The 14768-nt window shown below is 33.0% G+C and overlaps 1 protein-coding gene across 5 annotated transcripts in view; it reads left to right on the top strand.

The window, feature by feature from the left end:
- Positions 1-14768, top strand: part of LOC148956492 (voltage-gated inwardly rectifying potassium channel KCNH6-like) — a 235620-nt gene that overhangs the window by 203289 nt on the left and 17563 nt on the right. For all 5 annotated transcript variants that reach the window (XM_089095635.1, XM_089095625.1, XM_089095618.1 and 2 more), the window contains 2 exons: positions 3748-3941; positions 12957-13150. In XM_089095635.1, coding sequence (XP_088951761.1) covers positions 3748-3941; positions 12957-13150 — 388 coding nt within the window. The remainder of the gene's footprint in view (positions 1-3747; positions 3942-12956; positions 13151-14768) is intronic.

The raw sequence follows: 14768 nt of genomic DNA, 5'->3' as shown, positions 1-14768 counted from the left end.
GATTACATTTCAACTTAGCTGAATCTAGGATCATCCTTTTTAATACAAAAATAATTAACTTAGTTCCATTTGTGGCTCTTGGGAATAGTTATGTCTAGGCCTCCCCATAGGTTTCTGAATCCACCACACTCCATTCATCAGTTTAAATGTAAAATTTCAGCAGCTTATGCTTCTATTGTTTCAAGCAAACTTCGGATGCTTCTAGTACGCCTTTATAATGCTACGGTACTTCCTCCCATACTGTACGCTACTCCCTTTAGGAAACTGCTAACAAAAGTTGATCAGCATAAAATCAGATCTTTGTTTTTCCAATTTGATAAATATCTACTCTGCCTGCCTCAATAGTACAGCAACTCACAGATTGTTGTTAAAAACAAATTAGTAGACCCTGAAGTCTCATTTGCTAGACGATTAGGAAAACATAATCACAAAGTTGAACCTAGTCCAAATGAATGGGTGCTAGTACTAAAGCAGTGATTATGACGAGTTGTCAAATAATTAATAAATATTTAAGTAATTTGGTTTCTTGCGTGTATTTATAGCGGGGATGTATTTTTGGTATATTTATGTCTGAATATGCTGATGCTGTATGCGTCAATTTGCTTTTGTTTCGTTTAATTTTTTTTTTCCTTGGGTTTGCTTCTTTTTTATTTTGTTCTTGTTCTTATTTTGGCCTTGGTCTATTTATAATTCGACGTTCTTATTGGTTTTTATTGGCTTTGTCGATATTTTTCCAGTACTAAGCTATAATTTGCCACGCTTTTCATCGTTCTGCTAGTGAATGGTTGTTTGTTTTTTTTTTATTGTTTTCCTTTCTTTATTTTTTTCCTACATTTGGTCCTTCCTTTTCAAGTTTTTGTAGGCTGGTTTTCAATTCAATAAATAAATAAGCCACTGTAATCTTACTGAACTAGAAATTCCAAAGAAGGCTTGTATTTAAAATGCCCTCAAAAGTCTCTTTCTAACCTTCTTTAACGGAAACGAAATGAATATAAAAGTTCCTTGTTGAAATGATGTCAGTAAACTATTATGACAGAATTCTACGCGGAAAAAAAATAATATGATTTAAGCAGAATAGGCAATGGAGGAACGAAATGTTCACAGATATAAGGATTATATTACTTTTGAACTTACTTTCTTCTCCTTATATTAGTACCAGCAGTACACATAAAATGTAAAGGTCTCTGATGCAGAATTCTTGAAATGACAACATAAATTCGTCAGTTCCTTACAATAAATCTTTCATGCTTTTAATCTTTCATGCTTTTCTTTTTATTGGTATCGCTTTTTCTTTCACTTTCTGATGACTGGCAGATTTTGTTCCGATTTGATAAATCAGGGTAACTTTTACGATCTTGCCACGTCTTCTCAACAAGAGAGTACAAAACAAAAGAATTAACGGGAGGCAAGTTGATCATTTAAAACAAAGATGGAGCTAGCGTAATTGCGTGTCTTCTTTCAATATGAATTTGCTCTCCAAGCTCAGCTGGTGTTTTCCTCGTGAATTTTGCCCTTGAAGCTTTAAACTGACAGTGAAAATACCCATCTCAAGCAAAATTCTGCTGTTAAGTGATTAACTCCCTTATGGTGTTTTCCATCTTAAGCTGGCTGGGCAGACAGAACATTTTTCAAGCTGAAAGAGGTCGTATCCGCTTAAAAGAAAGGAACTTTCGAACAAAAGTAAAATGCAGCATTTAAACTTAAAGTGAACCTGAATAAAATTAAAATACATACACCAAGTACATTCATGTTGTGAAAAGCGTGTCTGCAATATCTCAGGAACGGCTAAGGATAATAAGTTGAAATTTCTAAGGCACGTTGACGGGGATATTGAACAAAGTGGAAAAGCATTTTGTGCATCCCGGTTGTCAATAGGGTTTATTTGCAATATCACGGAAACATCTAAGAATATTAAGTTGGAACTCTTAGGAAATGTTCAGGGGATGCTGAACTAAATCAAAAGACACTACGCGTATTCAGATTGTCAAGAGAACGCGTCTACAATATGTCAGGTGTGACTTAAGATATTAAGTTGAAACTCCCAGGGAATGTTGAGGGGATGTTGAACTAAATAATACGATGTTATATACATCCAGGTGGTCAAAAGTGTGTATCAGCAATGTCGCAAGAATATCAAAGGTTATTAAGTTGAAGCTTTTTTTGGATACTTAAGGGGATGTTGAGATACATCAAAATATACTCTTTGCATCTATATTTTCAAAATGACGGATATAAGACCTTGGAACGGTTAAGGGTATTTTTTGAAACTCTAGTGTTCATGTAAAAGACACAATGTGAGGATATCTACAATATCCTCAGAAATAAAATGGATCATCAAAATGAAAACTTGAAGGCTTTTGTGCCTTATTTAAGAGTTTAAAAATAATTACAAGGCCACCAACCCCTCCTTTGTCCTTTTTTCTTACATGTCCTATCCTTAAACCCCGAGGACATTCGATAAAAGTTTTGAGATAGTCACTTTGCTCCAAATAGTCAAAAAAGAAAAATTCGTTTTTCAAATCATGCCGGAAATACACCCTCCGTGGAAAATTTTTCCCGGAAATTCCCCCTTCTGAAGTGGAAAGTATCTCCCGTGAAAATTCTCCGTGTAGAGAAATCCTCCTAGCAGAAAATCCTCCCATAAAAGTGTATTTATTATAATAAATACTACACGTAAGCGATGGGCAAGTTTCAGAACTTACAATCCTTCCCCCGGAGGCTGTTTGGGGGGGGGGGGGTATTATCCCCATAGGGATAGTTATTGGACCTTTTAAATGTGCTGAAAAATCATTATCTCAAAATTTTGATTGGATGGTGTTGGGGAGAAAATGGGTATGGAAGGGGATTCAGTTGCCCTCCAACCTTTTTGGTCACTTAAGGAGTTCACTAAAGCTCTTAATTTCCTCTTCCGATATTCTAGGACCTCCGAATGGTTTAGTATGATCACCCCTGAGAAAAAAAAAACAAGAAATAAACACGCTTCCGTGATCTTTCTTCTGGCAAAACATACAAAATTCCAGGCTGTTTGCAGAGGGGAGCTTGAAACCTCTGAAGTAAGATTCTCTGATACGTTGAATCAGATGATGCGACTTTATTAGAATTTTTGTCTTTTGGGGTCGTTCCCCTCCCCCACCTTTTTTAAATCAAACACGTTTTCTCAGGCTTCTAGCTTTTAATGGAGAACATTAAACTTAGTGAATCTTATATATTTGGAATCAGCATAAAATTCTATTTGTTTGATGTATCTATTGGTATTAAAATTCCGTTTTCAGAGTTTCGGCTACTATTGATCCGATTCGTTCCTTACTTACAATTCGTTATCACGAACTGTTTGATTAAACATACGGCCAAATATGATGTTTAAAATACAAATAAATCTGAGGCGAAAAGATTATAGTGAAAATTATATTCATTCGTAATTCGTATATATCTATTAAAATTCTTAGTTTTGCAGAGTGATACTTATCCCAAATCCTGGTACATTTTATTTAATAAATGTCAATGGAATTATTCATAGTAGAAACATTTGCTAAAAGAAAAATAACTATTTTTTTTCTTATTTTCAGCTTCCTGAATCGAATTTATCGAGGTATTAGGTTTGCCATATTTCAGATTTGTAAGATTTACCAAACCACCCTTAACTACCTGATGCAGTTAGTCAATGCAACAGTGTACTCTAGAAAGATTAAAATATCAAACTCCAAAATGAGAAAAGTTCGTTTGATAATCTTGTTTTTTGTATTCTAGGCAAAGACGACATTTTTGGTGAGCATCCTTGCAAACACACTACTATTGGAAAATCTTCATGCAATGTTCGTGCTCTAACATACTGTGATCTACATAAAATTACTCGAGATGACTTGCTTGACGTACTGGATATGTACCCTGAATTTGCTGAATCCTTTTCTAACAATCTAGAAATAACGTTTAACTTGAGAGACGTAAGTAGACACGGATATATTACATCAGTTTTTTACTTCTTCTTCTTTTTTTAAAGACAGCTCAAAAATGTAAAATTATTCAGAAAATGTTAGTCACTGAATTGAATTTATCAAGTATTTTGGGCAATCGGTTGCATCAAGACTGGGCTGGGTAATTGTAGACAGAGAAAAGCCAAGACAGATAGTCCAAGTAATTGAGAGGGAAATGTTTAAATGGCTGGGGCACGGGTAAATGGCAGGAGTATGAATGACTCTCTTATTGGACACATACTTGTCAGGTTAGTTTTTGGAAAGGCATGCCTGCCTAGAGCCTTGAGCCTAGAAGACCCTGAAAATTCAGAAAATGTATGTCATTTTAACTGAAATTTTACAATTTATGGCTACCCTACAAGATGGCTTTTCGAAAATGTCAAATCAGAATCTTCGCTTTACTGAACAAAATATGTTTTAAATGTTTTTACTGTTTTTTACTTTAATAAATAAAAAATTATTAAAACGTTAAGGAATAAATATCAGTAAATTCAACTGACAATCTACGGTCTTTTTTATTTATTTATTCATTTTTTTTCAATAAAGCGCCAATTATTTTCTGGTCTTGAGAAGGAATGGGGGTTATTAGCCCTACTCATGTTAATTTGTGCTCGTTTTGAGTTTGGATCGGCTATTTATTGTGATTTTTGTTCGTTTTGAGTTTTATTTAGTTATTGATAGTGATTTGTGGTAGTTTATGTTTGGAAGGTTATTTGACTTTATTTCAGCTCATTTATGGCTTAATGGGGCTCTTTACTTTTCTTTGAAAAACTTGTTTTGTGGAAAAAGTGTTTTAAAATTGATAACTAAAAACCATCAATACTGTGTTTTTGTGAGCATCGATAAATAAAAAGTGGCTTCTTGGTGTTTACTTTTGTCATTGGTCAAATCCTTTGTGATATACTGACTGATACAATCATTTCTTAACAGAAAAAAAACAACAAAAAATACCATTAGAGTAATATTAACGTTTACTATTATGAATAGTAACTGTCGACTCTTTAGCCAGTAAAAAGATGGCTATTACTGCATTCGCCGCCTGCTTGGGTCTTTGGCGCTCGCAAATATAGACAGACGTTGCCTCCTTTTTCTTCTTCGTTCACCACGGTCAGTAGCTTGGGGCGTCAGCCATCACAGCTGCAGTCTTACATTAAATTTCCAGTTTTTTGGTTTTTATCTTTTTATTTTATATTCTTTTTATTTTTGTAACCTATGTATGCTCTCAGGTTTCAGAATTCTATTGCATAAATATCCATGCTTCTACCTTGATTAGTTTATATAATATTTTAGTGCAGAGGAAACAATTTACACACACAAATATTATATTTCTTGCACACACACGAAAACACACACAACTTTTTTTTGTAGGCTTACGTTTTTAGCCTATAATTGCCCGAGCCCACTTAGGCATAAGAAAACCAATACTCAGATTTAAATTTCTTTTAGAAGATGACACCGACTATGAAAGTAGGTAAATACTAGATCAGGCTTTATCAATTTATAGAAAAAACATTCTGCATAAGATATAGCGTTGAAGCTAAATAAAACACAAGTAATATAAGCCTTTCTTCTTTGAATACAGCTCAGATGCAAAAGTTTCCTGTTCATTATGAGGTCCTTTTTAATTTGGATGAGTGCCTGGGAACTCTCATCCTTAGGTAAGGAGCTCCTTAACTTATGGTCTTTTGACATTAGTTTTACAGGAAAAAGTTTCGACAATATTCTTAGAATTACATGTGAAAAATGAATGTTGGAGCATTTACAAGCATTTGTTTTTATCATTAAAAGACAGAAGCAAACCTTAATAATTATTATGATAAAAGGTAAAAAAGGGGTAAATAATACGGCATTGGACTTTACAGTGCCTACTGGTAGGGTGATCTCCGTTTCACGACCCTTCAGCCAGTAAGTGGAAGGTGGAGTTCGGGACCAACCATCTTGTTCTTCGCACATCCTTTTGGTTTACCTTCCCCCAGTTTCTCCAGGAATCCTTTTATAGTTGGGTCGACTGTGGCTAAGCTTACAGAATCATGGCACTGACCCCTGTTCCAAACCAAATAACCAGCAACACCAGGGTTTGAACCCTTGTCCTCAAGGACAAAGGATTTCAAGTCTAGCGTGCTAACCACTTGGCTAGGACAGCTCAATAATTATGATAAAAGCATATTGAAACTACTTCTTGACAAAAAATGGTCAATCAGCAGAGATGGTGCTAGCCTTTGAAGGCCCAATAGGAGTTATTTTGTGGTACCTGTGGCCACATACAATCTCTGCAGACGTAATTTCTAGTGGAGAAAAGTATCTTTACCAGTTTTGAGATATGTTTTGTAAAAAATATTCTTAACGAAATCTTGAGAGATGTTTCGTAAGAAGCATTCTTACTGAAATATAAACATTTTCTTGCTGAAATATGGAATAAACAGAAAAATTTAAATTTAAATTTTTCACAGAAGTATATAATAGAGTGTAATTCTTTAGAGTTTTCATGCATTTCAGTATAGGTCACAAGTCATTGGGACCCTTCAACGGACCTTCCCCTGGGGACCCCTCCGGTTTCCTGAGGAAAGAGTAGCAAACAAAGATGACTAATTTGGAGGTTACTACTTACGAGAAACAATATACGTATATAAGTCTACCACATACCCAGTGCTGGAATCTGGCTTCCAAATCCGCTACATATTTTTTTTTCTTAATTGGCATATTGACATTTCTGGCCACTAAAACGACCTTAAAAGGTCACAACTTCAAGGAAGAATTTGTATTTTTCCCAGAGTGGTTGTATCGAACATATGGAGATGTCATGACATCAAGAAGAGGCTCACAATGTCTGCGGTTAGAAGACAAGCCACAACAAGAATCAATATATAACAGCCTGTCGTGTAGCCTTGCCGGAGCCCGGCCTTGAAGTCATCTACATAGTTGTTTTTTTCTTAAAACTGGCACATTAACATTTCTGGCCACAAAACTGATCTGAATAGGTCACAACTTTAAGGAATAATTCGTATTTTTTCAGGGTTGTTTTATCGAACCTGTGGTGACGTCAGGACATGAAAAAGAGACTCACATTATCTAGCTTTAGAGACAAGTGACAATGCAAATTCATATATAGATGCCTTCCGTGTAGCCGTGCTGGGCTCCCAGAACTATATATATATATATATATATATATATATATATATATATATATATATATATATATATATATATATATATATATATACATATATATATATATATATATATATATATATATATATATATATATATATATATATATATATATATATATATATATATATATATGTATATATATAAATAAATATATATATATATATATATATATATATATATATATATATATATATATATATATATATATATATATATATATATATATATAGACTCCGGGGCCGTGCCGGCGGATCAACCGAACATCGCCGACGAGAGGCCTGGGCGAACGCCGCCGAAGTGTCGTAACGCCACCGGGGCGCCACAGGCGCGCCACCGCCGGCAGAGGTGGTGGTGTTCGGTCGACTTCAAATTGATTTGCGGCAATTCTTTATTGCGTCAACCGCAAAGTCGGAGGTTTTCCTTCTCGTGTGGTTTATTATTTCGATTTGCCTGATTAGAAATCAAGCGGGGCTTGCACTATCCCCAAATTTTTGGGTATTTCCCCAAAAATCTATGCGTCACCCCGAAAAAAAATTTTCTACCCCGAATCCATGAAAATAACGCAATCACGGTGCCCCCCCCCCTAGCGATTTATCACCAGTAACTTTCCCTGCCAAATATAACTTTGCATACCATAATTCTTCACTACTCTCTTGTTCATTAATTTTTATCTCTTTTGTTACTTTGCATAAAAACCTGACAGATGCAATATGCAATTGCAAATATTGTAATATACACAGTTCTTCATAGGTGTGTTGGCAAAAAAAAGTATCGTCTTTATGAAATGAGTTTAAGTCATTTCGAATGCAGTTTCCCAACCGCTATTTCTTACATCATTCGTAGTCAAGAATTTTATTTTCAAGTTGAATAGAATTATAGAACGCATTCACTACTATACAGCTTCGGCCTTCAGTTGGATTTTGAAATTGACAGCCGGCAGATTGTTTCTACAGCTGAATTGTAAATTTGTATTTTTTTTTTTTTTTGCTGTTTTTAGATAAGATTTTCTTAATGTTTAATACTCAATTGTTGAACACCTAAAATAAAATTCAATATTCTTTCTGAAAATTTTTTACCTCCCCCCCCTCAAAAAAAACCCTTCTATTGAAACAAAACTTAGCTATAGACTAAGCTATGTACAAGGTTGGAGAATTAAAGATTGAACCGGAAGTTACGCCAAAAATTATAATTCATAAATAAATTGCAAATTATTGCCAATAGGGGGGGGATAGGGGGCTATCATTTTAAAATGATAATACTTCATTTTTTTATTGAAAGCAGGGATGCCAAAACGATAATTATTTTTTTCATTTTAAGTGCAGACAGAGGAAAATGATATCAAATTCCCTGGGAAACCATTGAAATATTTTGATAGACCCAGGGCCCCCCATCAGGACCTGTTCATTGTCTTGGGTATTTTGTGATTTCTCATAGGCTACTGGCCTAATTTGGCTTTTGTGTCTGCTCCCTTTTAATTAGATTTTTTGGATCTTATTGAATGCCAAGGTGAATCTATGACTCAGTTTTTCAATAATTTGAGGTATATCTGAATAATTTCGACATTTTTGTTGTTGTCTTTGTACCCCTTTACTCTTACGCTCAATATTTTTTTTCAAGGAACACTAAGCTGTTTAACTATATAGTTTGTAACTATAAGTTTGAACTATATAGTGACCTAGTTAATTATTAAGTAAATTATTTTTCTAATGAAAGCTGAGACGGTATCCTATTAAGGTGGTATCCAGAGGGGGGGGGGGAGGTATTACATTTAAATGATAATATATCGAATTTTTTTTATTGAAAGCGGGGATCCCAAAAAGTTTTTTTTTTAATTTAAAGCAGAGACGGCATCCTATCAAGGTGGTATCCCAAGGGGAGGGGGATAGTGAGCTATCATATTTAAATGACAATACCTCGATTTTGTTCTGAAAGCAGGGGTGCCAATAAGTTAATTATTTTTTTTTATTTGAAGCAGAGACGGTATCCTATCAAGATGGTATCCAGAGGGGGGAGGGCATAGGGAGTTATTATATTTAAGTGACAGTACCTTGATTTTTTTTTTTGTTGAAATAAGGGATACCGAAAAATTGAAAAGTTTACAAAAGTTAACAAGATTTTTGTTAGTGATACTTCATATAGCCCTTGCGTGTTTTTTTCATCAAAAGGAAAAGGAATGTATACTTCAAGCCCGTTTTTTTCTTATTGATGAAATTAGTACATTTTGAAAACTTTTATTCATAAGTACCAGGCAGATTCACACTAAAACGAATTGGTGTGACGAAAGCGATATCGACATCCCCACCTAGCGTTGCCCTCGAGTGACAATGGCGCCCTTTGTCCAGTGCCCAAGTTACATTAAAAGGCCAGGTCATAATAAAAGCTTTCAATTTGGGTTATCTACAGTGGTTTACAAAATTCGATCACCCCACAAATGATTACCAAAAAAATGCACAAATATAACAAATGTAACATTTGGAATATTATAACACTTTTTTCAATGCTTTGAAGAAAAGCACAAAAGCCTAAATACCCATAACTACGCTTGAAAGCTATTTTAAAAAGAAACTCTTTGGAGATTTCCATGGAAATGACCATAGCAGAAGCTTTGAGCCTGGGTGGGGATCAAAGATGAGTCTTTGAGCATTTTGACCACTTGTGACTTATTGTTGCTACTTTGTTAAATTTGGTAATTTTTGGGAACATCTTGAATTCAAAGCTTAAACTCAATAACTGATAAGAAGTGTCCTAACATTTTGTTTGGACGAAAAGTCGCGAACTAGGATGAAAATCCCAACATCTTCCTGGAGCTACTTCAGTCTGCATATTATTTCATTTAATTACATTTTAAACAGATGAGCTTTTCATTTTTTTTTCCTAAGAAGATAGATGGCATTTAATTTTTATTCATACCAAATACAAAATTAAGTGCTTTACTTTCCTTTGTAATTGACATGGTCGGATACGAACTTTTCACTATAAATTTTTTAATATGATAAATCTACTCCCTTTAGATGCAGTCTATAATTTGATTTATGTTAGGCATTTTTGAATTTATGACTCGGACTGAATTACGAAAATACAAAATGAATAATATCCAAAAGAGCAGCCAAAACCAATAAAAAAGCAGCAGTTCAGCCTTAGCCTACATGACATATATTCTATAAGGAAATCAAAAAAAAACTTTAAAATGTATTTTTTTTTAAATTGTTATTAAAAACCGGTTTTTAATACAAGAAGGCTTTTTAGGAATCCAAAAGAGCAAAAAACAATGAATATCAAAGTCGCCCATTTCAACTGTTTTAAAGGTGACAAAGCAGATATAGGCAAAGGGCATTATGAAAAAATTAAGCTTCTAAGTTCAAAGTTATATTCAAAGTTTTTACCCAGATAACTGACGAATTTTGTGATACTGTATTTGAAGTTTTGTATGCAGTAATGCTCGATGAAAAAAACTACTAATTTTTGATGATTATTTATGTTAAGAATACATAGCTAATAGATACTTCAACTACTCGTATTATGCAAGGGTTCTGAAACGTCACAGCCATTTCGTTTCTACCAGATTTCTACTTCTCTTGATGAATAACGAAGAAGACCAGTTTCCAGCCAGCGACTTGTGAACTTTTGAACTCATGAATAGGCTTGAATCTGTTGTAAATTTAAGCTGTGATTTGAGAAAGACTGATTAAAACATTATTGTTTGCGGTCAGCATTGATCGCGCCGGCGGCGCGCCGCCGACATCTTACCGGTGGCGCGGCGTGGCGCGCTATTTTTGGCCCCGCCAAAAATTGGTCTTCCCTTGTCGGCGCGGCGCCAGGGTCTATATATATATATATATATATATATATATATATATATATATATATATATATATATATATATATATATATATATATATATATATATATATATATATATATATATATATATATATATATATATATATATATATATATATATATATATATATATATATATATATATATATATATACATATAAGACTAAGGAAAACATTAATGTTTGCGGTCAGCATTGATCGCACCGGCGGCGCGCCGCCGACATCTTACCGGCGGCGCGGTATATATTATATATATAATATATATATATATATATATATATATATATATATATATATATATATATATATATATATATATATATATATATATATATATATATATATATATATATATATATATATATATATATATATATATATATATATATATACATATATATACATATATATACATATATATATATATATATATATATATATATATATATATATATATATATATATATATATATATATATATATATATATATATATATATATATATATATATATATATATATATATATATATATATATATATATATATATATATATATATATATATATATATATATATATATATATATATATATATATATATATATATATATATATATATATATATATATATATATATATATATATATATATATATATATATATATATATATATATATATATATATATATATGTGTGTGTGTGTATATGTATATGTATATTTGTGTATCTTTAAACGGGCAATAATTGTAAACTTATTTTTTTTTATTTTTTTTTATTTATGGTTAAGTTGTTTCTCGAAATCGGCTCCATATTTTCTTGGAAAATTGTCGTTCTGGAATTTTTGGGCCTGAAAAAATCATCTAGATATATTACGAGTTCTTAAAAATTCTTTAAGAGGCTTAATGTCCGAAAAAATTCATTTGAGTTACGTCATATTTATGAGCACTTTTCAGTAGCATAAATACGTCATTTTTGCCTCAGGAGTGGTTGTATCGTTTGTATGGTCTATGAAGCATGAAAAATCACAGAAGGAACACCAAACAAATGCAATTTTTGAGAAGAATTGTGCTTAAATTAATGACTTATACTCTTAAAAAGCATGCTAGATCTTCAATTTCCAATCGAATGAGCATTCTACTATATTTTTACCACCGCATCTTTTGTACGAAGTTGCCGGGGAATAAATTGATAGAGGCCCCATCGGTCTTTACTTGAGCCTAAATGGGGTAATTTGATAAGTTTATTTATGCCTACACATTCAAAATAGCCCCAAAACCCCTCCCCCCCCTCCCCCCCCCAAAAAAAAAGTGTCAAGGAATCTGAATGAAAGTTGCACCGTCAGATTCAGCGTATCAGAGAACTCTACCATAGAGCTTTCAAGCTCTAATTTGCAAAAATTTGATTTATTTTTGCCACAAAAAAGATCACGGATGGATGTTTATTTGTTTTTGCTTTATTGTTTTTCTCAGGGGCAATCTTATCGAACTAATAGTCCTATAAGATCGAGAGGAGCCTCACTGGAAGGGAAATTAAAATTTCTAGTGGCCTTTTTAAGAAACCAAAAAGATTAGGGGGGCAACTAGATTCCCTCCCACACTCATTTTCTCAGTTGCTACTGAATTAATATGATGACACCTATAATTTATGTGTCAAATAGTTGTGTTATCACAGTTACTATTCTAATAATGCTAATTTTTCCCTATTTTTCTCGGAAATCAAAACTGTAAGGTATTCGGAAGAAATAACAGTTGTTAGATTCATCTTTTCACTGGTATCGTTGTGTAACACCATTTCTTAATAGAGTCCCATTTAGAAGTTCTTAATAGTTCTGCTCTGTTTGCACAGCATTTTTTGAAAATTATTAACGATCACTCTGCGATCACAATTCAGTACTGAAGACACACCTACCGACAATTTCTCCGGAATACTTAAAGTCCCAGAAGGCTTTTAAAACAACTTGCTCTTATATTTTAGGAAGAAATGACAGCAGTCCATCCCCGCGTAATGAGACATAAATCCTTTTACGGTGCTTCAAGATCGAATTCTCAAGATAATGACTGTGATATTCGTAGCAAGGCATATCGACCACCCAGATACTGGCGAAAAATAACTGGTGAATTAGAAGATCGTTGTTCTGACGAAGAGCGGAATGAAGATGAAAATAATATGTGAGCATTATTTTGTTAGTAAGAAGCTTAGTAAAGAACTTCATTGCTTAGGCACTCAAAATCTTTCTAATAAAAATGAATTACATTTATTTGTGAAAAAAAGCACGTAATTGTTTCTAGTAATTAATTTAAAAAACTTTTTCCACAAAATAAGTTTTAAAAAAAAGTGAAGATCTCCATTAAACCAAAAATGAACACAAATAGAATCAAATAATCTAACAAGCATACAACTACCACAAATCAGTACCAATAAATAAATGGAACCCAAAACAAACAAAAAATAAAATAATTAACAGAGTCAAACTCAAAACGAGCAGAAATTAATATGAGTAGGGTTCTAAAACCCTTTGCTTTCTAAAAACCAGAATATAATTTGTACTTTACTGAAAAAAAAATTCAAATGAATTTACAGAAAAAAATGGGCATTGTCGGTTTAATGTACATATGCTGATATTCATTCCTTAAAATCTTAATCAATTTATGAATTCTTAAAGTTATAAAAATTAAAACATTTAAAAGAATTTTTTTCAGTAAACTACAAATTATATTCTGGCTTTTTGAAAGCATAGGGTACATTAAATTTTGAAAGCATACATTAAACCGACAACCCTACTCATATTAATTTCTGCTCGTTTTGAGTTTGACTCTGTTATTTATTTTAATTTCTGTTTGTTTTGGGTTTCATTTATTTGTTGATACTACTTGTGCTTGTTATATGCTTGTTAGGTTATTTGGTTCTGTTTTTGTTCATTTTTGGTTTAGTAGAGTTCTTTACTTTTTTAAAAAAAATTTATTTTGTGGAAAAAGTTTTTTTAATTTATTTCTGTTTGTTTTATGTTGACATAGTCTTTTTCAGGGAAAAAGACTGAGCCTTTTCTAAAGTCAAACAACTATGCCTTCCATAAAAATCTTAAATACCCTCTGGGCATAACTTATAACCCTTGCCTCTAATCTCTGGTTTTTTGTTGTTTTTTTTTAACCTCAAAGCCTTGTTATATAATATTTAGACTATTTTGAATACAATGGCAATCTCAAAATTTCTATTACATGTATTTTGGGACTATACGATGTGTGTCTGTGGGGAGGGGGCAGATGCCTTCCGATCACTTTGACTTTTTAAAAAAAGCACTAGAGTGTCTGATTACCAATCTAATGAGCCCCCTCTGAAGTTTATGTGACCATGCTCTCTGTGAAACCCTTATATGCCCCCAGGGCATACCTTAAAACCCTTGCTCTGAGGACCGGAGAGGGTTTGTTATACTCAAAGACGTAATTTTCCAGACCTTTCAAATACGTTGAAAAATATTTCTATCTAAAAATTTTGATCGGAAGTGCTTTGGGAAATGATGGGCGTAGGGGGGGGTCATTTGCCCTCTGTTCACTTTCGACTAATCAAACAGGCACTAATCCTCTTAATTTCCAATCGAATGAGCCCTTTTTGAAGCTTTTACGACAAAAACTTCTATAAAATCTTATATGCCCCAAGGGCATAACTTACGACCCTTGTCCTGAGGGCTATGGAGGGAGGGTTGTTATCCTCAAAAACATAATTTCTAGACCTTTCAACTACGTTGAATTAAGTAGCCATATCAAAATGTTGATCGAGAATGTTTGGAAA

This window comes from Artemia sp. Qi Xiang Cuo, chromosome 1, assembly GCF_049724085.1.
Source record: "Artemia sp. Qi Xiang Cuo chromosome 1, ASM4972408v1, whole genome shotgun sequence".
NCBI lineage: Eukaryota > Metazoa > Arthropoda > Branchiopoda > Anostraca > Artemiidae > Artemia > Artemia sp. Qi Xiang Cuo.
Note: the sequence above shows the minus strand (reverse complement) of the source record. Positions and strands in the feature narration are given on the sequence as shown.